This window comes from Sprattus sprattus, assembly GCF_963457725.1.
Source record: "Sprattus sprattus genome assembly, chromosome: 6".
Lineage (NCBI taxonomy): Eukaryota > Metazoa > Chordata > Actinopteri > Clupeiformes > Clupeidae > Sprattus > Sprattus sprattus.
In genome coordinates, this window is record NC_137925.1 from 29,970,875 (window position 1) to 29,996,994 (window position 26,120).

A 26,120-nucleotide genomic window follows, 5' to 3' on the forward strand; every position below is an offset into this window, starting at 1 on the left:
TATTACCTTGGTTTGTGGAGTGATCACTCATGCACATACGTACCTTGATTCATTAAGTTTGATACATTGAATGAACAAGCATCTGAGTAGTTAACAGTTATAACTTTATTGTTATCTAATCAAAAAGGGGAAGTGAATGAGAAAATGGATGGAAATTTAAAATGAGTTCACAAACTTCTTGGAGGCCAAACACACAGCAAAAAGAAAGAATAAATCAGACACACATTTCATGTTTAAATACTTGTACAAAAGCAAATATCTAAATTGAGTGCCACGGCAAGAAGAAAACGGCATGTTTGGTAAGGCCAGAGAACATTCCAGAAGTGTCTAGAATTCATCTAAGGTTTACAGTTGCATGTACGGATTTTCTTCCTTAAGTAGTCTACAATGAGCAAGAACAGGTAGGTGTTACTCATGGTGGAGTCTGTTGGTTCATGGACTGAAACAGCTGATTGGTTCATGGACTGAAACAGCTGATTGGTTCACTACAGGGGAGTAATTGCAAAGACAGTGACGAGTGACGTCATCATTTGTTGCTAAACAGCATTTTCAAAACCACTTGAACATTTCTCATCATGGCCATGAAGCATGCATACGGGTGGTATGGCTCTGCACAGTTACACTACTTTATGCTATTGCAGAGGGTATTGCAGGATTATTTGGATAGAATAGCCAAGGGATTAGCGTGCCAGGATTCACTGCCCCTGTCTTGGGAGTCACCGCTCTCCATGTGCCAAGCTTCCTGAGCAGTGCAAAGGTCTCTTTGGCGAACAGAGGTGGAAGACATTACAAGCTGGATCACCTGTCCTTGAAGCGGCTCGACATTTACACTCCATACAATTTTCAGATAATATTCAGAGGCAAAAGTGTTGTATAGGAGGTAGACCGAGGATGTCAGCACCTTTCTGCTTCAAGGCTGTCTTTACAGTTCAGAGCTTTCACATGCATCACCAGAGTTGGACACCAAAATGGGAACCCACTAAATTCTGGCTCAAATCCAAATAGCAAAATAAGTGCCTTCATGAGAGATATAGTTTCTGAATGACAATCAATCTAATTACTGTTCTGTAAACATCGCTCTCTACTGATGGACTCTGATCTGATCTCACTACAGAGCCTTAGAGGGGAAAACCACACCAGGTGTTTTTTGTGACAAAAACATTGACCCTCAATTGTGCTGCAGAAAAGGTGGCAAAAGACCACAACCTTATCTGGACAATTTTCATTCTATATTTCAGAGGCGGTCTAAATTTCGATTGAAAAATAGATTAAATGCATAATTAGGTTCAGCATAAATAATTATCACATTACTCCATCCAAGTTGATTTACAAAAATCTCCACCCTCAAAGGATAACAGCTGCTTACCAAAGCCATAGCCAAAGACTCTCTCACTTCCTCATTCCAGTTGGTTCATTGGCGGCTACTGTTCTGATTCTCATTGAAGTGTATCCCTTTAGAAGACTCGCACCAGCAGTCAGTCTGTGCATAAAATTGACATTTAAATAACTAAAGCTTTTCAAATTGTGTTTCAGAAACTCAAAACAAACCAGAGAATACAAAGTCAAAGGGCAGACTGTGCTATCTGTGCAGCATGGCCTTGTTCCTGCCTGCTGCCTCTAGCACTCAGTGGTGGAGGAGGCGGTGGTGGTGGGGGTGGTAGTGGTAGTGGTGGGACTCCCGTTGGCTGCACTGGGGCTGTCAGGTGTGGGGGAGGCCGGGGCGGTGTGCACCTCCTCTCCCGAGACGGTGCGGCTGATTCCGTTGGACTGCACACTCTCCGTCTGCTTCTCGCCTCTGTCAGAGCTGTAAGACACCACAGTCTACTTGAGTCAGTGCTGTAAGACACCACAGTCAGCTTGAGTCAGTGCTGTAAGACACCACAGTCAGCTTGAGTCAGTGCTGTAAGACACCACAGTCAGCTTGAGTCAGTGCTGTAAGACACCACAGTCAGCTTAGAGAGAGTCAGAGCTGTAAGACACCACAGTCAGCTTGAGTCAGTGCTGTAAGGCACCACAGTCTACTTGAGTCAGTGCTGTAAGACACCACAGTCTACTTGAGTCAGTGCTGTAAGACACCACAGTCTACTTGAGTCAGTGCTGTAAGACACCACAGTCTACTTGAGTCAGTGCTGTAAGACACCACAGTCTACTTGAGTCAGTGCTGTAAGACACCACAGTCTACTTGAGTCAGTGCTGTAAGACACCACAGTCTACTTGAGTCAGTGCTGTAAGACACCACAGTCTACTTGAGTCAGTGCTGTAAGACACCACAGTCAGCTTAGGGAGAGTCAGAGCTGTAAGGCACCACAGTCAGCTTGAGGAGAGGGGCGCTGGAACACCGGCTGGACCGTTACAGTACATTCACACACTAAATTCACAATCTTATGCATATAAAGATATACAGCTCGAGTTTATTTAGTTTATACTTCTCTGATTAAGTGTGTTTAGAAAAGTCTTGATCATCCATCTGACATCACTCACCGTCCACAGCGGGCACTGTAGCCCGGGGTATCATGGGGCCCCTTCTCCGACATGGACCTGCGGACGGCCCCTGCCTGCCTGGCTCCCCTTGGATCGGTGCCGGTGTCAGAGCAGCGCCGGGCCACTGCCGGGCCACAGCCGTGCTCCGGGCCCACTGCCGACTCGGCCGGCTCCCCGCTCAGCTGAGGGCTGCTGCCTGCTGCCTCTGGCTCTCGGCCCATGGTGTCGGAGCTGGGGCCTCCATTCATGCAGTCGGACGAGGGCACTTTAGCCAGGCCATCTCTTTCATCTGCAACAGAATACACTGCAACCGTTAGGCATCACTTCACATACGTTAAAAATAAAAATAAACATTATTTATCCTTGTCAGTATACATGGTAGAGAACATGGATTGAAAATACCTCATTGAGTATTATGCATATTAGAAGCACACTGTCAAATAAAGCAAATGTATAACATCAAAGTTATATCAGTTGTATCATTTATTTAGGCAGCTGCACATCAGATGGAGCCTTGGAATAATGTTCTGCTCTGGAGAGCTCATTCCCTGAAAGAGGATTCCACTTTTCAAAATGTCTTTTCAGGGTACAAAGCTCTGATTGTATTCCCAGAACATAATTTATCTTAATTTCTCCCGTTTTGTTGATGTCCTCTTGACTATTTCACAATTCTATTCAGCTGTTACTATTTAAAACAGAGAATGAATGGGGCCTATCTATAGTAAGAGCTTTGTGTAAGCTTTATCACACTACAGAGCCAATGTCATAGTTACATAAGGACTGGGCTTGGGGCGCCCCCTGCTGGATGACATTAGTACTAACGTAACACTGCACATGAATGGTGTAAAATGACCACTACATAGTGAGAGAACGATACATTAAAAAAACAAGATATGTCCCATTCCAAAAAAGCTTAAATGATTATGTTCCTGGCAACATTAGAATAAAAAGTTTGTTGCACATCTTATTCTGATTGATAATGTAAGGAGCTATATTTTGTGGATGTGGCGGATCTACACTGATAGCCTGAAGCAGTACCCCGGAGTTGCATTCTGAAATTTTGAGACCTGTCTAGTGAATATGAGGAGGAGTGTGACTTAATCACAGATATATTCTTGTTCTAAACTTGAGCATTTTGTGAAATATACATGTATACATAGCATAACAACAATAGGAGCCTCACTGTAACTGTACTTGGCATTTATTAAGTTTAAAATAAATATGCATGTATATATTAATGGTAGGACTTTAAGTTAAAGGCAAGAGTATGCTTGAAAATTATACTAAATGTAAAGTAAATGAGTTTCGAGTACAAGTACTACAAGTATCGACATTTATAACAGGACAGAATAAATTAATTCTGAAGATGGACCAAACCATGTCAGAGGAACAGAGGAAAACATGGTAGCTTGTTGTAGCAACATCTAATAGCTGATTAGTTTGAAGTTGAGTAAACAGCTTCTTCATGGGACACAAACCTTCTACTCCGTGTCAGACATGGTTTCATGTGGATTTGGGAAGCCAAAGTATAAACAAGAAATTAGTGAAACATTTGTAATTTTAGCAATATTAAAATATAGACGCTATTTTCACATTAGTATCTGACACATGTTTACAATAACGTTCCACACATACATGGATATTTCTGGAGATTAGCTTTACCTCCTGACCCAGGGTCACAGGCTTGTTTGCGTCTCCTCCTCAGAATCACCTCCAGCTCGCTATCCTTCTTAGCCTGCAGCGTCTCCTGGAACCCTCGACTGGGACTCTTCTTCACCGTGTCCTGAGACGCGACGAGAGGTGCAATTCAACCCATTTGGTGTAAATAACCAAACGCAAGTCATTTCAAACAAGTCATTTTCTGTCAACGGTCAAGCTTTGGCAATAATCAACAAGGACTAATCAGTGAGAAACAGCGCGCTCGGAGCAGGAGAAGCACACATGAAACAGGAGGTAGTCTCTCTAGAACCTCCCATTTTAGAGGATTAATAATGGAACTCATCACTGAACGTGAACACCACAATAATCCGACTACAGACTGAAGCTGGAAGAAGAACTCCAAGTACCAGTATTCCTTTCAGTTCCTCCATTGCGCTCTCTTGTGGTTTTGGTGGTTTTTGTGGCTCCACTGCAGGTGGTGGCTGAAAACAAAGGAAAAGCAAAAGAAAAGCATTTACACAAAGTAAAAAAACATATTTACATTGTATATCCACACATTACCATTAACACAGGACTCAGTGTAATGTAGAAGGCTACCTATCAAATGTACAATGTGCATCTGGTTATATTTCAAACAGCACCAGGCATGACGTCATATTATTCTTTTTGAAGGGGTAGCCATAGCAGCGCTGCCCGAGTAGAGTGACTCTGGTTTTGGGCACTTCATGATCACAAAAGGACTGAATGAAGGATTGGCCTGGGACACCAGATACAACAGCCATCTGCTCCCCACACTCCCCAGAGCACTGCTGTAGTCATGACACCACAGACCTAGGATATCCTTTATGCTCTGCTCTGTGCTATATGTTCTGTGCTATAGGTGCTGTGCTATATGTCCTGTTTGTTTAATGTCTACCATCAATATGGCATATTTCAGACATTGTGAGTTAGTTGCCATTCCAATGAGTTGAGACAATCAATGAATTTATGAAATCACCTTGGCTCCAAACCTCTTCAATGATGGAATCAGCAGAGCGGGGGAAACAGAAACATGTTGATTAGATGGGGACTGCAACTGCATGAAAACTATCAAATGAATGGCTGGAAAGGCCTGTATTTAATGGCAGACAAAACGTCCTTTATGCAAGAATGGACATTATCAGATGGGCAGACTAGAACAGAAGCTCACCTTTGTGTCCGGTCCTTTCACTGGCCGGAGAACCACTCCATGTTTGATCCTTTCCATCATCTCATTCACTGCCTTATTTTTGACATCATTCGCACCTTCGTTTTCTACAGGGAGAAACACACACACACACACACACACACACACACACACACACACACACACACACACACACACACACACACACACACACACACACACACATGTACGCACACACACACACATACATACATATGAGTGGACATACACAGACAGACAGACAAACAGACAGACAGACAGACAGACAGACAGACAGACAGACAGACAGACAGACAGACAGACAGACAGACAGACAGACCCAGGCACAGCAGGTCCACAGATACAACATGGCTGATGATCTGCACAGTCAAAGACACGGAGCAGATGCCACACAGCAGGCAGGCAGACCCCCACCCCACTCACCAGGCACTGACTCTGTCTTAAGGGAGCCCTTCCCAGTCTTGGACGACTTCCGCATGATTGCAATGAGAGAGCTGTCAAATAAAGAGATGGGAAATGAAAATGAACAAGGACACAATATTGATTTAATGATTCACATGCCTTTACTTACAAAATGAATCATGACAATCTACCATAGTGGGGCAGGAATATAGTGAATAGCTTGGTCTGTGTTCAAAAGGTGCTAACAAAATGATGCGCTGAAACTGTCTAGGGAAACCCAACCAACACAGGATGTCCTCTGGAGATGTAAAGTGTGGCCAGACAGAGAGGCTTCTGCAAGTAGAGCATTACCTGAGGGGGTTGCAGCGAGAGATGGGGGGAGGAGGGGGAGGAGGAGGTGGGGGAGGAGGGGGCGGAGGGGGCTGGGGAGGAGGGGCGGGGGGAGGGGCTGTCCCAGGAGACGGGGCTGATGCTGCTGCTGCTGCTGCTGATGCTTCTTCTGGATCCGGGCCTTTCTGAGCCTCCAGCAGCTCTTGCACTGAGGAGAGGAGAGGAGGAGTTGGAGGAGGTGCCTTTATTAATTACAATCACACAAGCAGCCACATCAAACAGTCAGCTTAAAGGTGCAATATGAAGCTTTTGTTATCAATGACAGACGTGTTTGTATACTTCAAAATGATGTTTCAGCTTTTTAGGCCATATCTAAATATCGGTCTTTATATTTATTAAAACTGTTAATTGTTAATTCAAACTGTTAAAACAAGTTCATTTCATGTTGAGATATGCCCATTAAAATGACAATGATCAGACATTTAACTGACTTAACTGAATTTCACTTTTTTTTGTATTCTATTCTGTGAGGGACCTACTGTAGAGCTATGTGGCCTTACCTTGGCTTTCTAGACTTCTTTTCTTCTTCTCCTCTTCTTGTAGTCGGACCTCAGTCTCCTTCTTCTCCTCCTCCAAGAGATCCAGCTGCTTCTGCATCTGAGCTATTTGCTTGTGGAGGGTAGAGTCCTCCAGCTCGGCCTCCAGAGCCTTCACCTGTGGAGAAGCACAGCACACACACACTCACTGTCTGAAGAGCCACAGAAGAGCGCTCCATCAGCCCATGATGCTCAGGTCTACCTGAAGATCCCACTAAACATCTCCTGGGATCAACACAGCTTGAGTTCTCCACAGGCACAGTAATGCAGCGCTTCAGTGGAGTGTGCCACTACTCTGCCGGCCTGTCTGCTGTTAGTAGCGAACAGCGATTTCCCAGTGATCGTTATTGATTGACATCCGGTGAATTTGGCACCCGGCTGCAACCCCCTGTGTTGACGGCCAATCCATCAAGCCTGGCTCATTCTGCAGTGTCTGCTCTATCTGTATGGCCAGAGATGCTAGTAGCAGAGTTCCAGAATGCATATGACAGTCAGCAGTTTGGCTCTTGGCTCTGTGGCACTGATTGTACAGCACATGGACAAATGTTTGTCCTCGCTGGTAAACAGCCCTTTTCAGCAGATGGACTGGGCACAGACACCATCGCAGTATTGTCTGACAGGAATATAACAGGCAACATTTATCAGCGTAGACATTAAGGTGTTAAAAGGGGGACAAGAACAACCAAATGTCATGACAGAGTCCTACTCCCTGCATCCCTGAGAGGGGACATATAATTACACTATTTACAATGTTTCTAGGAAATTATATCAGTGATAGACAAATGATAAAAGGTGACAGAGTTGTTAGAATGATCCACCCATTTAATGAAAAACGATTAGGTCATTCCCTATTTGAGGTGCAAGTATGGACGGTTTCGAAAGCTGTAACCACTTAAGTTGCCCCCATAACTTCGTTTTTATCAGTGAATCTCTTCTCTGCTGTGAGGGCTGTCACACCCCAAAATAGTTAGTTTGATGCAGTGGTGCTGTGGCTTTGAGTGATGGCAGCTTTGATGACTGCCTCCCTCATCCTCCCATCCTCTCCCATCCTCTTATCATATCTTGTGGCTCTTCTGAGAGTTAGTCAGAGTGCTGATCCAGCGGATTGAGCACAGCTGTATAGCATTTTCCAGGAATTGCTGGTATAAGGGATTCACCAGCATGTCAGTTTCAGAGAGTTCAGGGACCTCAGTGTGTCAAAAGACCCCACATGGGCCGTCTGTAAGAGAGGCTTATTAAATCTCAACAAGAACAGAAAACCAGGTCTCTAAATCAAACGTCTGCTCTCAATGCAATGCATGGTGAATGAAGCACCTTAGACAAAAAAATCGTATTATTCTTATCTTATTATGAGGTCATTCTAGTTTGAACTAATTAAAAAGACAGAGGGAACCACCCATTCCATCCTGTGATATGGTGACCAGATGTCCTCTTTTACCCGGATGTGTCTTCTTTTCAAGACCTAAAAAATGCGTCCGGCAGGGATTCCAAAATTGTCTGGGATTTTGCCTTGTCGGATATTTATGTTTCTCTGGATCTTTCACAAGCTAGTTTTCACCACTAGTGGTATATTTTCATATATATATAATAATAATAAAAGTCGCTGTGAATTTCTGCTCTGCATTTTCCCATCCCGGACTCTCCTTCCTCCAGGACCCCGGGAGCAGTGGGCAGCTTTTTAAGCGCCCGGGGACCAAATGAAGGGAACCATCCATCTTGGTCAGGGACGGACAGGAGAGTGTTTTGTTCTTTTGCATGTTTTTTCTGTTGGGTTTCTCAGTGGAGGAAAGGAACACAGGGAGAATGTGCAAACTCCACACAGAAAAGCTCAGGAGATAGCCCATCTGAGCACTGCCCCCCGGAGCCAACAGCCACCCATGACCTTCTTGCTGTGAGGCGGCAGTGCAAGCACCTGAGCCACCGTGCCACATAATGCAGATGTCATGCGCTGTTGTGACTAGTTGCATCGTTAACAACAGCACATGACATCTGCATGTGGACAAGATGGGAAAACCTCGTTGCGGGGGGAGGGGCAGGGTCATCTGTATGCTATACACTACCACGCCCCTTCCCCCGCAACAAAGTGTACTCTTTTTTTCTGTACCTTCATACCTTCTGCTGATGCTGTAGCCTCTCCTGCTCCAGAGTCTTGGTGAGGTTGGCCACGTCCTCCAGGGCCTTGAGGAGCTGAAGGCTGGGGTCGGCCTGCTGCAGCAGGATCATGCTCTGGCGGTTAGCCTCCTTCTGTTTCACCAGCATCTATGAACAGGCCAAAGGAAACGAGGTTCAACCAAACCTGCTATTAGCCCTGACTGACTGCAATAGTTTGAACATTTGCAGTTGCAGGATTGTGAGGGCTTCATATACCTGAATGAGGGTGATGTCATGTGAATGAGGGTGATGTCGTGTGAATGAGGGTGATGTCATGTGAATGAGGGCGATGTCGTGTGAATGAGGGTGATGTCATGTGAATGAGGGTGATGTCGTGTGGCCGTTTGATACCTCATGGGCGTAGGTCTCAGCCTTCTGCCTCAGGTTCTCCTCCAGGTCCAGCTGCTCCTTCAGACCTTCATATTCATGGGCTGCCATCATTGACACTGAACACAATTCACACACACACACACATATACACATATACACACACACACACACACACACACACACACACACACACACACACACACACACACACACACACACACACACACACACACACACATACACACACAGACATACACACACACACACACACACACACACACACACACACACACACACAGACGGACAGACGGACAGACACACACACACACACATTGGAGAATCAGGGCACAGATCAAGGGTACATTGAGCAAGCTGCACCTTGGTTTAATACACTAAATGTCTTTATAAAACATAATAATATACTTTCAAAGATAAAAGACATCTTCTTCAATATGTGTATGGGGGCTGGGCAGGGGGAAAGGTCCTACTAGAGAGTGATGTGAGAGTGTCTCCACAGGATGGAAGAGGGGGTATATCCTGTGGTGCATCCTGCAGCTAATTGGATTAGGGCTTAAATGGCCTGGGGGTCTGGGAGTTGGACGGAAGGGTTCGTCCATCCCTCACAGGCATGAGATGCCAGAGATACACCATCACATTCACTCACTCGCTGTTGTGGCTACACTGAATCAGTGTTTTCAGAAGTCTACACTTAGTTTAAAAGGCTGATGTGCATTTCCCAGTTAAAGTATTATTTAAGCACTTACCTCTGTTAAACCTCTTAATGGTCTTGTTTTGCTGTTCAATTGTTTTGTATAGTTCCTTCATCTCTGCTTGATCCTTTTCGGTCTATAGAATTGCAGAGGTCAATAACATGTTAGACAGTATGACAGCACAAGGAACCCTATTCAATACACACACTGTATGACTTTTAATGAATAAAATACTCACTGTAGTCTATACATTTACTATGCACAGTTGATCAGAAGAACAAATAAATGCAAACTATCCATTTTATCAGCAAACACTTAAAAACATCAGTGTTTGAGGAAGGATACACTTTACAGTCTTGGGAATCTGCAGTAGTGGACAGAAGACGCTGTCCCAGAAGACTCACCCTAACCCTAACCCTAACCCTAACCCTAGACTCACCTGTGTTGTGAGGTCCTCGATGTGCTTCTGGTGCTCCTGGATCTGACAGGCCAGCTGTTTCTTCTCCTCCAGAAAACTGTTCACCGTCACCTGAAGATCTGAAGCAGAATGGACCAAGTCATCGCACTAACCTCACCACTCTTCAGCTAGTGACACCTTCCCTGCACACCACATTACCAAGATTACCATGGATGAGGGCTACTGCTGAGAAATGTGCCCAGTTATGATGAAATATGAGATCTAACACCAGTAAATAGGGACAAAAATAAAATAAATATTATGGCTATTATAAACCAACCACAGATACCATGGATCTGTCTGTGTGAAATGGCAAACTGTCACTAATCTGGCCATTGCGCCATAACGAGCAGATAATCTTAAATACCAACAGTGTCAAACAGATTTTAGGGATCACATCAACGAAAGGACAAACATGGACGTGAGAACATGTAATCCTTAAAATGGAGATTTAATGCCACATGACCACAGTGCCTGGTGAAGTCTGTCCATAAAAACAACTATGATGGCTCCTTCAGAAACTCATGCATTACACTATTCGTATTGTGACAGGCTAAAACACTGAAGTGTAAATGTCCTGTGTGTGCTCACCTTTGACCTGCTGCTGGTACTGGCTGTAGGGGTCAGGGCTCGGGTCCTGAGGGTCCTGAGGGTCAGATTCCTCCTCCAGGGAGATGCAGTCAGAAATACTGGGCAGCAGCTCGTCCAGACACGGTCGGGACGACAGACTCAGGTACTTCAGTTTCCTGTTCTCACTGTTCAACTACACAAACAGGCACCACGAGGTGGTGGATAAACAACAGCAGTGCAAATCAGTACTCTTACTTTAATTATAATGATTATATTAATGATTCTATACACTAAAGAATATTCATAAGCAGTGTGAATCCCATATTAATGCCCGTCTAGAAAGTATTGTGTTGTTTTACCTTTGTAGCGAGCGCTTCTGCATTCTCCCTGCAGGATTTTTCTATATCCAGCTGCGTCTGCAAACCGCTCACCTCCTCGATCACCATCTGGGAAACTAGGACAAACACAGGCTTTTAATAAACAACCAGAATCCCATTAGAGACAAAACAAACAAATATGCACGGCCAAATGTTCTGGAACAAGACAAATTCCAACTAGCTTGAGAAAATATGCAAGCAAGAATCTGTCAAATATATCACCTGAAAAGGTCAGATGCTACCTAGCTGATGGTAGCTAGGGATAGCTACCCTGGTCCAGGCTGAAGTTTAACAAAGCAGTCGATCCTACAGATTGAGCATTCATGAAAGCTGCAGGGTTTAGCTCAGGGGGCAGGAGTGTTTCATTTGGGAATGTTGAGGTACAGCAATCATTTGTAATCACAGTGACAGCATATGGACACTAAAAATTATAAACACTTTATCATGACTCTAGTCTATTTATATAGCTTAAGGATTAGTCATTGATTATTTCAATTATTTGACCTTTAATGCTGTATGTGAGGAGGTAGAAAGTCAAATGCTTGATCAAATGAACACAAGGCAGTAAATCAATCATCTCCAATCATCTCCAGTATCACAATGATCAGAGGCAGCTGGATCATAGGACTGTGTCCATCCACACACACACATGCACGCACGCACGCACACACACACACACACACAGGCAGCTGGATCATAGGACTGTGTCCATCCACACGACACACACACACAGCTGAATCATAGGACTATGTCCATCCACACACACACACACACACACACACACACACACACACACACACAGCTGGATCATAGGACTGTGTCCATCCACACACACACACAAACACACACAAACACACACACACACACACACACACACACACACACACACACACACACACACACACACACACACACACACACACAGCTGGATCATAGGACTGTGTCCATCCACACACACACACACACACACAAACACACACACACACACACACACACACACACACAGGCAGCTGGATCTGATAGCTCAGTTTTTCATCAAGTCCCCACCAGTGTTTCATTTCAAGAATTAAAAATACTGCTTATGAAGTTCAAATGTATAAAGTGTTCATAGTGGTTTTACAGTAGTGGACACAGTTCTTATCAGTCTACACATGGAGGCGTTAATATGTGTTCTATAACATAATTAATATGGATAAAAACAGATCTAAAACAATCAAATCTGATATAAAGCTCTTTCATTCAAAAGTGTACTAGAAAGCTAATGATAATTCTGATGAAAATGACAATATACAAGAACATTGTTTTGGTTGCTAAGCTACATGCTATCTGCTTTCCTTTTCTGCAGCACACATTCTGACACTGATACTCCACGCTACTATGGTAACTCTAGCCTCCAAGCCTGCCTCGCTGTGGGGACTGGCGTCATAGTCATGTCAGCCTTGAAGTGTTGAGTCAGCAGCAGACTTCCTTTACTCTCCAGGAATTTGGACAGACACCAGTGCAGCATTCTCACTTCCTCTAACCTCAACCAATCACCAGTGCAGCCCACTCACATCTTTAACCAATCACCAGTCCAGCATACTCCCATCATTAACCTCAACCAATCACCAGTGCAGCCCACTCACATCTTTAACCAATCACCAGTCCAGCATACTCACATCTTTAACCAATCACCAGTCCAGCATACTCACATCATTAACCTCAACCAATCACCAGTCCAGCATACTCACATATTTAAACTCCACCATCACCAGTGCAGCATACTCACATCTTTAACCTCAACCAATCAGCAGTGCAGCATACTCACATCTTTAACCTCAACCAAACACCAACAAACCGCACAGTCATTCCACCACAGGCTCTTATCTCACCTCCTTCACATGACATTGAGCCAAACCACTCCAGCCTTTACAAGACTATAAACATAACGTGCAGCAGAAATACAGTAATGCAGGTTGATTTCCTCTGAGAGGTCAAGGGCACCCTGCAGGATGCATGTGTTCATGTGTTCTGACAGTGCAGTAGACACGGCAGTAAATGAGTCATTTGAGAATGGGCTCTCTAGCAGCCAGGGAGCATCAGCAAGGTCTATGCTCTGCTTTCCTGTACAACACAGCTGTTGAATTATTCATGGGTGCTGCCTTGCTCTGCTCGTAGTTAGTCTGGAATTCAGAATCAGGCAGATACCACGCTGACACACACACTACTTCAGATACCCCGCTGACACACACACTACTTCCCCCAAACACGTTCAAGTCTCTCTGGGCTTGTTGTTTTCCTTTCATGTGGCACACCCATGAAGGGCATACTGCAGCACATAGAATATTTTCAAAGTGTTGCTACATTGTGTGATCTGAGGAATATTATACTAATATAGGTTGTTGAAACTGAGAAATTGCAGCAAATATAAATATCAATTGATTATTTAAATATTTAAATATTATTAATCAATTCAAATACTGTAAATTCACCTTACTTTTGGAAGCCCAGATATAAAACATTAAAGCTGAAATCTGAAGCACAATTCCATGTCGACATTCTGTCCATTACCTCTTCCTTCATTACTCTTAGGCAAGAAGATTTGCTGAGTAAACAGGAAATGTTTCATGAATTCATGTCTCTGAATGAGCATTAGAGGCTGTATTGTTAGAAGAGTAGAGCATGTTTTATTCAGCAGTAAAACAGGGCAGCATCCCCTGAAAAGATGATCAAAACTGCCCTGTTCTCTCCCTGCCATCCATCACTTGGGTCTCATTGCCTTTAAGGGACAAAGCCCATATTCTTCCTATGCTGCAGCAGCATCTCGCTACTATGCTAAAGCTATATTTCTCACCTGGGTTTAATGTTGTGCCAAGAGCCAACATCTGTGTTCCAAATTAACATGTGTCAGTCCAAGCCTTTTAAAGTGATCTACTGGTATCTGTTTCAAATCACCCTCCTTTCACAGGCACTTCAACCCTTTTGGTCAAGTCAGCTGGTCGGATGAATGACTGCTCCGTTTAACAAAGCATGGTGGATCATTCACAATTTCACCGTCTGTGACTCAAGAGTGCCTGCGCTGAACATGTGGGTCATTTACATACAGCCGCCACAGAGCAGGGGCCTCAGTGTGGCCCAGGGGTCTGTCCTTGGGAGGCCCCCTGACTCATGGGCTCTGTTAATCTGCCTCTTTATGACAGACTGAGTGCGTGGCTCAGGGGCCGTCTTGTGTGGATATTCTAGGTCAGTAGCTACTCTGTGCTTAATGCTGCATGAGGAGAGAAAACCTGCAGCAGAGGCACACAAACACATAAAGGGCATCATGGCACTGTGGGAATGAGAAAGGGTGCTATTAGCCATGCATGTGGACTAGTTTGTACCAATTGTGTTCTTTTTAGTAATATAAAAGACTTTAAATAATGTGCACATAAGCATATGGGCATAACAAAGAGGTATGAAAAAGACATATGCTACATTGTACAGAGAATGTATAAATTAATATGTATTTGAGGTAATCCTTATTTCACAGTGGCACACAGATTATTGATGCATGCCTGTTAATTATCTAGCACAGATTCAGCACCATTATGTGCAGGGGAGCCATGAGGTGACAAACAGCTGCTGTACCAGACACACACTCAGTGCCTCTCAGATACTCAACGGCAGTTTCCCCCAAGCAGCCAATCATCAAATAGCATTCCGACCAATCAGGAACTACCAGCACTAGGGCATTGTCCTGTATGTCAGCAAGTAGGCCAATCAACACTGGCATTTGCAGAGTCATGTTAGACACTGCAGAGAAAAATGGGGAAACTGTCATTCTTATTCAGTTGCCTTAAGAATATATATATATATATAAAAAATAAATTAAATCTTTGAAATAAATGCAGTGCAATGCCTGCTAACCTGTACAACTGCTGATAATGTCTGTGTAAAACGAGCTTTCCTTTGAACGTTTTATTATTGCTAAATTGAACCTGAGGCAGGTAGTCAGTGCTCCTGTTAGCTTGGGAACAGTATGCTCATGAAATATACAGTATCAGGTAACCCACTGCATGAACAACAATATAAGGCTGTAAAGTGGGCACAGGCATCCACTCATTTTCTACTGATTAATGATTTATAAGTGGAGAAATGAATAATTCAGTGAAATAACATGACAGGGATGAGTATTGAGTATAGAATTGGTGGTCTACATTTCCTCCCTGGGGTTGAAGGGGGGTGGGGGGGTGAAAGTGACGGTATTTTGGCCAAAAAGGGCCCTAAATTGTTCCATTCAGAGGGAGTTTCTCTGAACACATGTTCCTTGGGCATTGACCATACAAGATGGCCATACACTGTTATAGTTACAGGATAGTTTTTCAGGCATTGCGTCACACTTTTGACTGGATCGCTATCAGTTAAACCAAGGCCATTATATTTCACTTCCAAGACCTCAGAGGGTGATATGACATTACAGGGAGCATCAGCTGCCTATCCCCTTCATCTCATGCTGCACACACAATGTGCTACTGCTATTTTAAAATGCAATGAGTATTTTTTTCAATGACCTTAATTTTTTAGCATCAAGTCAAGTAGGCTATTTGGCCAAACTGCACTACAAAGCAAACAAGCTAACATCCGTAACTTCAAAAGTTCAAGCAAGTAACCATTAGCACAAGGCGGTTATTATTTACAATGATGTCTTACTCAAACAAACAAAAAACAAAAACAATAAAATATCATTCTAAACCATGTGATGTAAATCGATGTAGGACTGTTTGTACTGCTGTTATCCTAACAAATCCTCAGATGGTTAGCCTAAGCCACTGGACAAAGCCCATTAAAAGAAACATTATTAAATCAGAAAAGGTTCTAAACCGCACTGGAGGATGAATAAACATGCACGTGAGCAGATAAGACTTTTACTAGAAGATAAGAACATTTCAAATATATTTGTTGAACAAGCTGCCTGAATGCACCTCCTTACCTAAGAGCAGTCTTCACACACAGACCTCCAGCAGCCAGGTTGTGTGTTTGCAAATCAATTGTTAATGGTGGCTGTATTTCATTACATGTCGCCAGGGACGTAAGGTCACCAAAACACAAACGCTTTACATGGGTTGGCTTTGAGTAGTCATGGAAACTGTGATAACCTCTTGAATATGGGTGTGGATGGCCATTCAGAAGCCAACTTCAAGACACTGTCATTATGAGCTGGGTGTGGAGGAGGAGTCACAAGGTAAGTAGGGAGGGCAAGTGTTGGGCTGAGGTAACAAGTCGAATGAAATTGACACCCTCTCCGTTTCTGCCAGTAAAAAAAAGGGGTGATGCCAACAAAATCCCTTTTTTGATTTCTTATCTATCTAGGAAAGAAAGTGCTGTATGATATGGAATGATATAGTTATACACAGTATGATTAAACATTTTAAAATGTGTGGTTGACAGAAGATCACATTGAATTCAGCATATCCCATTGTATAAGGGTGTTAAACTCACCTCGCTTGATGTGTTTCAACTGTCTTTCGGCCTCATCTCGTTCCTCTGTCAGTCGTGAACACTTCAACAGGAAGAAACAGAAGGAATGCATCATGAGGAAGGTTTCAAATCAAGTTTATTTAAATCAAATTCAAATAGAGTACACTAGAATACAAGTGCTTATACAAATGAAAATAGAAAAGTAAAATACAAGTGCTTAGGTGACTACTTGTTTACAAAGTACATGTCTGACACTATATGTTCTGTGCATCATTGTATCCCGGACCTCAACAGAATAAGCCTATACTCCTCTGATCTGATGAGGTACATAAGGCCTATACTCCTCTAAAGTGGTCTGATGAGGTACATGCCTCTACTCCTCTATACTCCTCTGAAGTGGTCTGATGAGGTACATGCCTCTACTCCTCTATACTCCTCTGAAGTGGTCTGATGAGGTACATGCCTCTACTCCTCTATACTCCTCTGAAGTGGTCTGATGAGGTACATGTTTCCACATGGTTGGCTCCCAGCCATAATAAGGAGGAATGGCAAATCTACCAAAGGACTCATGGCACAGTGAATGCTCCAACTTTGGAAAATGGAAAACTCCCTGTTAGTTAGGCTTCTTCATTAAAGCAAGAGATGTTCCTGTCAATTCTGATTCTTGTCAAGTAAGAAGTGACATCCTGGAAGTGGATACGAGTTTAGCTCTATGTTGGTGCAGTTAAAGCATCATTATGAGTAGGGACATCTACGGTTTCTCATTTGACCAGATTGTAAACCGATGCCTTAAACCCAGTTGCCTTTTAAGAAAGCGTTGTATTTGAATAGGATGCTTATGGCCGCTGCTATTACTCAGCCAAAAACAGTAATCTCTTTAATCTGCCCCCCCCCCCCCCCCACACACACACCCTTAACAACTTAAATCCGCTTGTACATCCATCTCAAAGATGTGCACACTTTCACACCCATCATTTTCTCTATGAAGAGTGAATTTCTTGGTAGACCATTTGGATTTCACAAATGCAATCTCAATAATTTAGACCTTGAGGGACCCATTTGTCCCTCCATTTTTTTTTTTTTTTTTGTATTTAAGGGTTATGCCAAGGAACTCAAATAATTATATTCTAAAAAAAAATTCAAAATAACTTGCTAATGACAAATGTATGGGAGGGGTCTGCATAGCTGTTCCTTTATAGATAACCATGAGGAAGAGGCAATAGGATTTCTGCCTGGTGTCAAAGGAGATGTCAAATCAAACCAGAGAAAAATCACAATGCCGGCTTTTTCGTCCATGCCTCAGAAACGATTAGCTTTTTACTAAAAACTTGACCGAACACATGACACCAGATCCACGTGAAACTGCTGACAAAATAGGCTAGGTATTTAACAAAATAATTACTAACCTCCTTTTTCACTCTGTGAGCGTCCACCTCGCCGTCTCCACAGCTCTCCATCTCTACCACCGACGAAGATGAACAAGGAAGCATCACTCAACCAAACGCACAATAGCTAGGGCCCGTTATAAAAACGGAGCATGTGATGATAATGGTAGCCTGCGTATTTTCTTAAGCAATAAATATTAACGCTGGCTGATTTTTAAATGACCAATTATTTCTTCATTCTTCCTATTTCTGTGTCAAATGAAGCTACCGGCCGGTGCACATACGTCTTGCATCCAAGACCCTGGGTTGACAGCGCAAACCCTAATCAGACGGAGCGGCCCGCCCCTCCTCCCTGCTGCCTATTGCTATGCTCCTGCACACGCAACCTCTAGTGGTCGGCTCCCGGCTGAGTTTCGTCCCAATTCTGTGCTGTGCCCAAAACCCTGATGAATGCGCAAGCTCCACCCATTTTCGCAGATTTGGAGGATTAAGTCATCCTTCATCTGCCCCTTCAGACCATTGCAGAGCATACATAAGTAGACACATTTATAACGGACAAATAGTTCAATTCACACAGAGAAGGGCCAAATGTTCATCTAAAACAACAGCTACAATTAGCAAGTTTGTTTTTAAATGTGAACAAAGCACCTCTGGAGGTAGACATGCATCTGTAAGACAAGACCCCCCCATTGTACAACCTGGGCCACACAGCTCGAATATTCCTTTTTTTTCAGTTTCTCAACAAGTCAGTAACTAATAAGAATCTCAAAAAAGCTCATTAAGGGACGACGACAACAGGATGATACGTCAGATGCCACAATGGAGGTGCTGATGGACTTGCTGATAGAACAGAGCTGCTTTCAAATGTATAGGCAGAGCAGACTTATGGCAAGCCTCCCAGACCACGTCTTATGACCCTGTCCTAGAAGACCTTGAGTTTCATAACACACACGTCAAAATAGAATTTGACATCCCACGATGATGAATGTATTCTTTCCCAAACAGTCTTTATCAAGCAGTGGACATATGTGAGGTTTAACAATTTATTACAAAAAATACAATATAAAAAAAATCTCTATCTCTCTTCTATTGAGTCGATATGCCTACCTATAAGAATCTAGAGTGAGGAGCTTTGTATAACCAGTGTCATACTCATGATATCCATACATGTTAGTATACAGACATGGAAGCACATTCTTCAACAACATTCTTTGCAGGATAAAAAATCTGTATGTACAATGTATCTTAATTCAAAACAAAAACACATAACATAATATAGACATCCTTTGGTTGAGTGACCTAGCCATCCAAGGCTCTGTCAAATCTCAGTCATCGTGGATATTTCTTCAGCATTCTTCTTGTCTCCAGACAAAAGAGGACCTCATCAGTACACACTTGCCCTTAAAAATGGAAAGAAATGGAAATATACAATCACATAAACTGATGTGGTATCATAACAATGAAGGCCATTCAATTGCAATACTGTGTACTACCACAATGAAGGATTGCATTAGCTTTGAATTAACTTTATTTATATACCATATCATCAAAAGGACACAGACATTAACATATGCTCTTGAACTATCAAGAGATATCTGAGCCACAAAGACAACAATGTATCACAACAACATGTTTTAGTTACCTGGAGAAAGTAGAGATAGACATTAAGCCGAGAATCAGTTCAAACCCATAGAAGCACAAAAGAATAGCATTGAGTATAAACTCCATCCGTAGGACAAATGTCTGCAGCAGTAGATAGTATACACAGAGCACTGTGCAGGGCACCAGCACGCCCACACTCACTGACATGGCCAGAGCGCGCTCACACAGGTTCCCTTTCCAGCCTGGAAATGCAGAAAGGCCAGAAAAGGATTAACCATGGTGGTCAGTGTTGTCCCTGTCATATTAGTAGGCACTTCTGGCAGATATACTGTGAAAGAAATATGCTATATAATTAATATCATGATATGTGTTTCAGTTTGTTAAATGGATGTCTCAGCTGGTTCTTTGTTCTGTTAAGAGGAATGCTGAGTCTTGAGAAAGGGGCATGTGAAACTCAGAGATGTCATGTAATGTTTACGTTGAGATAGTGAGATAGTGATTGATGATGCCATGTGGTCTGTGTACTCTTCTTGATTGTTGGTTTTTAATCGAGCAAGCTACTCAGAGTAGGTATGATGACAACATTTTCAAACACCCCTAAACTCAAAATGGATCACATGACTAGACAGAGCCAGATATTCCCTTTACAATGACACCTGGATTGTGAAAATCAGTTAAGGATTGAGAGAGTTATGGTATTTGTAATATCACCGATTATATAAAAATATTATACATTACTTACAATGGAAGTCATGTGACCGAAAACGCTTATTTTTCACATGTTTTTGCTTGTAACTTCCTCATTTTATCAGATATTTGCATGAAATTTGAACAGAAGGTAGATTTTTGTTAGTTCTTTCAAGTGAAACCATGAACATATAGTTGGAATGGGCATCAGACCCATGGTACCTCACTGAAAACAACTATAATTAATAAGCGGCCATTCATATTCAAATACGACGCCTGCTGCAGTGCATCTGACAGAACGTTCGCTAATCTACTCATCACAATCTGACTAACAATTTTCCGCGATTTAGTTTAATACTTTCTCGACCACGGATTTCGATGAAATTTCGTTAGTACCAAGATAAGAAGTATATATTAAAGTCCACCTAACTTTTATCCGTGTCCAAGGCTTTAGATGAAGTCCGCTGACCGGTTGAAAGCCACTCAAATTTTCAGAGAGTTGCGGTGAACTGAAAACACCTCAGGGCTGAAAGCTCGAAATGTCTAACGATTACAGTGGTTGTACTCGATGTAAATACTGACGTATTCAGGACAAACATACTCTCACCAGGCGGCAAGGAGTGAATTTTGTATGACACATATTGACAGTATTAACGCAGAGTGGATCATGTTATTGAGACAACAATCGCTCGCGGCGAACATTCTATGTCAACATACCTACTCAGAGGTTGAGTGAGGGGGTTTTCTTATCTTTGGAGAACAGAGACCAGATGGCAGCAAGAGACCTGGGAGTGGTCAATGTATCGTGTAATCACTGATTTCTCTAATAAAAGAGCTATGAAGCCAGGAAGAGCTCAGAGGTGATACGAGTGGTGGCAGATTCCTCTCCGCTCAAAGGCCTGAGCGTAATAGTTCTGTTATAACTTTGCTCTGGTTTATGGTGTAATTTTATTCTAAGTAATTCTAACAAAACTTAGTAAGAGTTTAGGATTTTTTCCTGACATATACCAACCATAAAAGAGTCGCAGAATTTCTAGACCAAGAAAGAGAAGAAGCAACACAATGTCCAGGATGAGATTTGGTGATGGATATGGAAGCACAACACCTGTATAAAGGAGAGAGCCTACATGTTAGAACATTCCAGAGATCTTAGTGCCTATCAAAACAAATATCATAGGCTAATGTCTAAAATGAACAGACCTTTATACACAAACATAAGACACTCTGCGATGAAGAATGCTGCAAAGTACCAACTGTTGAGGTACAGAAGAACCTGCAGTGGCGTGGAGGAAAGCTGAGAGGTTTAGGTTAAGGTATAGTATTCATTTCCCCCCAAATATGATGCATATAGAACAGTACCATAGGCTACAGTACATTCAAAAGTCAAAGGATACTATTGGATGTTTCCCTGCAAAAGAGATAAACAGTGTTTGAGTAAATGAGGACGGGTAGTAGTGAGAATCAATCCACCCTACAGAGCTGCTGGACATTCTAGTTTGTCTAACATTTGGGTTTTATACTAAAGTGACAACTTGCTCAAATTGTGCCTGCTACATGACAGATCATAACGGATTTGTTAACGTTACTAGCTATCATCACTACACAATTAATACAAAGATAACTTAACGTTAACGTTAGCTACATCAACATCGAAGCTCAAAAACACTGTGGTGTAAAGAGGTACAATCTACACAAGCATCAATTCATGATGCTTCAAAAAATACATGGCTTCAAGCAAAACACTCAGGAAAAGCAAGCTTGAATTTGAACTATTTAGTTAGCTACGTTAAACCCAAGATTTAGGACATCAGCTGTATGACAGCATGAGCGTCTAACTTATGGAGCAAACTTAACTGATCACAATGTTTTGATAACCACAACGCTTTCACTCGTTATCTTTTTGCTATAAGAACTGTTGTTCTGTATTTTCTGTATCGAATGCCTAACAAAAGCATTTGCCTCAATGCTAACATAACTTACATAGGATACAACCAGATGATTTATAATAGACGGGCTCTGATACAACTTACCACTGGCCGCCATGTTGAAAAACCATGGAGACGGCGTCATCGTGGCTGTAGTATCGCGAAACATGACGTCACTTCTTTTAGTGTCTATGGTCCTTCTGTCCTTTTGTTTCAAGTCAAGTCAAGTCATATTTATTTCAGTGGTTCTCAAACGTTTCACCGTGAGTACCACCTCAGAAAATATTTGGCTTTCAAAGTACCACCATTGTAACTATCATTCACCTTCAGTTGCCTGCGCGCCTTAGGAATTAAGTGTTATTACCTCACTGTAATGCCTGATCAGGAGAATGAGCATGGCTCAGATAAATAAGAAACTTAAATAATATGGATCTAGTTGTTTTAAATGATTTTTTATATATATTTAATGATTAATGTCCTAGTCATAAAAAATGGGAAAACTGTCTGAGTACCACCAAGGGGGAGCCACGTACCACCAGTGGTACACGTACCACAGTTTGAGAACCACTGGCCTAGCACATTTAAAAACAGCTCACGCTGACCAAAGTGCTTTACAATTAAATCACAATAAAATTACATATCAAAACTAACAGAAAACAGAAACAAAACAATAAGATTGCAAAAATAAATACAAATAATTTAGTAAAAAATCAAATAGGAAAACAGAAGCAACACACTCAATCAAGCATCTATAGGCTACTACACATCAAAAGAACAGAAACACTTCTAACAGAAAGCAAATATACAAATTATTAACTAAAATCAGGGGGATCCAAATGCTAAGGAACAAAAGTAGGTTTTGAGCCTGGAGTTGAAGGAGTCAATAGAGGGGGCTGATCAGGGGGATGCTGTTCCGCAGCAACAGCAAAAGCGCGGTCACCCCTGGATTTAAGTTTAGACTGGGGGACTGCCAGGATCCCTAAGCTGGGCGACCTGAGGGGCCTGGTGGTAGAATAAGGAGGTTAAGAGGACTGTGATATAAGATGGAGCCTGCCCACTAAGGGCCTTAAAAACGAACAGGAGCACCTTAAAATCAACCCTGAACTGCACTGGAAGCCCAATCCACGCATATTGTACGAATAGCGTACATCTGAGGTAAGGGGAGGGCTATAGTTGTTCAATAAACTTCACAAGTCTAAAAATGTCAGATATTTTTTGCCATTAAAGAATATGTCAACATACCAAGGGAACTGTGAACAACTCTAAGAGAAATGCAATAAATATAATCATATATATAATGAACCCAGGCAAATCTGTGGTTATACACACGTAGATGTCCCATATTTAAGTATTGATGAACAAATCAAAATAATATTGGCATCATTTAGATAAATTGACATCCTTAAATCTTCCATAAAGTGTTGTGGTTTTCTTAGAGGAATGAGATCAATTAGTGGGCTGTAAAGTATTCTTACAAGCTTTCCTTATGTATCTGTTTTATTTGTTTCCATACGCTTTTCCCTGCAGTGGAGTCTTCTACCGTGTACTTTTATTGAAAAACACTGTGTACACCATAGGAGCCCAGTCACTGCTCTTAACATCTCTTCCATTGTTGCTATAGCATCCCTCAATAGCATTGTCTCTCATATTCTGATGGACAGACATTTTGGATTTCAGATGTTAGTAAAAAGGAATTTAATTAGACCATAAGAGATGTATTGTGTTTAACATATATATGTTTATTATTATACCAACATTGTTGTTTACCATATTTTAGGAAGGTTTGTACAATGCACATTGAACAAAAACACAAAAACAAAAGACTCTACCTTTCATTAACAGCCACAAGATGGTAGCATTGTAGTCAGTTGTTAAGATTAGTATTGAAGAATGTTTGACAAGTAAATTCAAGAAGGACTGCAATGGATTTAAGTTAAATGCCATTTTCCATTTAAGACTATATGATCTCTTTGTTGGTAATCAAGGGTGCCTCCATGCTCCATAATTCATATTCCATAAATGCATAAATGCTCCATAAATTCCCATTTTTCCATAAATGCATCTAATTTGGACAGCATTTTGATTTGACTCTTTCGCTGACAATGATGGGTGAGAATAGCCATGGAGATGTTCTGACGCGTCTTAGGCTGTCCCTTCATTGGATCTCTTCTTCAGTAGAGTTGTCAAGCCTGCTGGGACAAAACCGAATAGTTGCACGAAAGGAAAATGTGAGTCACTTACTCCAGCTTTCAGTTCTGCTGTCAGACAATGCCTCTTATATACAGGCTCTTTGTGAGTACAGACCATAAATAAAGACTGGTGTTGCAACCGTCATGATGATAACAACTGCCATTCTCACAATGTTCTGTGGCCAGAAGAGTGTGTTTTCCTGAAAAAGAGAATAGAAGAGGTTAGCTGTATTTATTTTAGAAAATGCTTCCTTTGCTGGCCGTTACTTTTTAGTGGACATACCTTTGAGTGGACAGAGTTTACAAGCGGCTCATCATAATCCTCCGCAACGGCCGGGTGTTCATCTGGAGGGCAGAAACTCACCGTTATCTACAACCCTGTAAAACGCCATGCCAGCGCCACTATGCAATAAGTATATGCAGAGCATGTGGTAGTCTTGCCATCACTTAAGATAGAGCGAGCTCCTACTGTGAAACACATACCAAATGATGCAGTGGGGAGAACAAGAGGGGTGCTGATACTGGTGAGGGTCTCAGGTGCTGAGGAGAAATACTGTTAAATGGGTTGTACTACTAACTGTGCCTCCTACCACAGAAGCAAACACATCCACATGTGTCTTACCTTTAATGATAGTCAGATGGATGTTGATCTTCAGGTCATTGAACCATCCAGGTAACTCAACACGGCAGCCATATATGCCACTGTCATTCTCTTTGACATTATGAATACTTAGGGAAACATCCCCCTCTTTGACTCTTCCGTGGAGCTGATACCTTTGGGACTCCCTGTATGTGACCCTGCCCCCGTCATTGGTTGACAGGAGGGGGTCTGAGCACCTTGACCAGGGCACCTCTCCCCTGCCCCAGCATGTGCTTGTGATGTGGTGAGTATGGGTGTTGTACTTGCAGGGCAGTGTAACAGTTTGCCCAACCAGTCCAACCACTGTTTTGCTCTGTACTGTGGAAAGAAAAAGACAGTGTTGCCCAAAATAGCTTGCACTTTCAGAAGCATACTCGTTCAAAAATTTGAGGTACAGGTTTTATACCATGTAGGCCTCCGGCAGTAAAACTTGGCAAAAACGTAAACACAATACATGTATCTTATAATTGAACAAGCATGCCATTGTTTTTTCTTCATAAGGTTTTTATATTAGTATACACATAACAACCAATGCAACATGTACAAACGTGACTTACGTACAACAAGTGAGAAAGAATTTAATAAATATGACGAAGTTCCTTACCTCCAAAGAAAATTAAAAGAAAGAAATAACAAGTTAAGAAGAAGCCAGACATCGTCCCTGTTGCGCCACTCAATGCTTTACCAACTTCCTTCTTCTGTCTAAACTAGGACAAATGAGGTCTGCCCGTGGTGACCAATGACATATGGCCTGGATTCACAGATGTTTTATTTGATTTTCACCACTACATTGTTAATGCATAAAGGCAATTTGATATCATTTCAATTTATCATGCTGTTGAAGCAGCTTCCTGAATGTACAAACCAATTGTAAGTTTACCATGATATTAAAAACACAATTGTCCAGCACACAAGCAGCCATTTTTTTCAAGAATGTATGATTTGTTTTTAAGATAACTAGTTAGAAGTACTGTAAAGTATAGTAGCAT

General features: G+C 42.2%; 2 protein-coding genes across 2 annotated transcripts; both read right to left on the bottom strand.

The window, feature by feature from the left end:
* Positions 1-1,617: 1,617 nt before the first annotated feature.
* On the bottom strand, positions 1,618-18,193 carry shtn3 (shootin 3; the record flags this gene model as incomplete). Its single annotated transcript, XM_080840937.1, has 17 exons — positions 1,618-1,804; positions 2,482-2,770; positions 4,144-4,264; positions 4,548-4,622; positions 5,138-5,152; positions 5,330-5,433; positions 5,768-5,838; positions 6,098-6,284; positions 6,637-6,790; positions 8,785-8,931; positions 9,175-9,269; positions 9,918-9,999; positions 10,303-10,400; positions 10,912-11,083; positions 11,250-11,344; positions 16,725-16,785; positions 18,110-18,193. The coding sequence occupies 17 exons, from the start codon at positions 18,191-18,193 to the stop codon at positions 1,618-1,620; spliced, it is 2,037 nt and encodes a 678-aa protein (XP_080697063.1).
* Positions 18,194-19,356: 1,163 nt separating this feature from the next.
* On the bottom strand, positions 19,357-22,447 carry tmem216 (transmembrane protein 216; the record flags this gene model as incomplete). The annotated part of the gene is made up of 6 exons (XM_080840938.1): positions 19,357-19,488; positions 19,731-19,932; positions 21,390-21,482; positions 21,578-21,671; positions 21,772-21,785; positions 22,408-22,447. The coding sequence occupies 6 exons, from the start codon at positions 22,445-22,447 to the stop codon at positions 19,473-19,475; spliced, it is 459 nt and encodes a 152-aa protein (XP_080697064.1). The 3' UTR covers positions 19,357-19,472.
* Between the last annotated feature and the right edge of the window lie 3,673 nt (positions 22,448-26,120).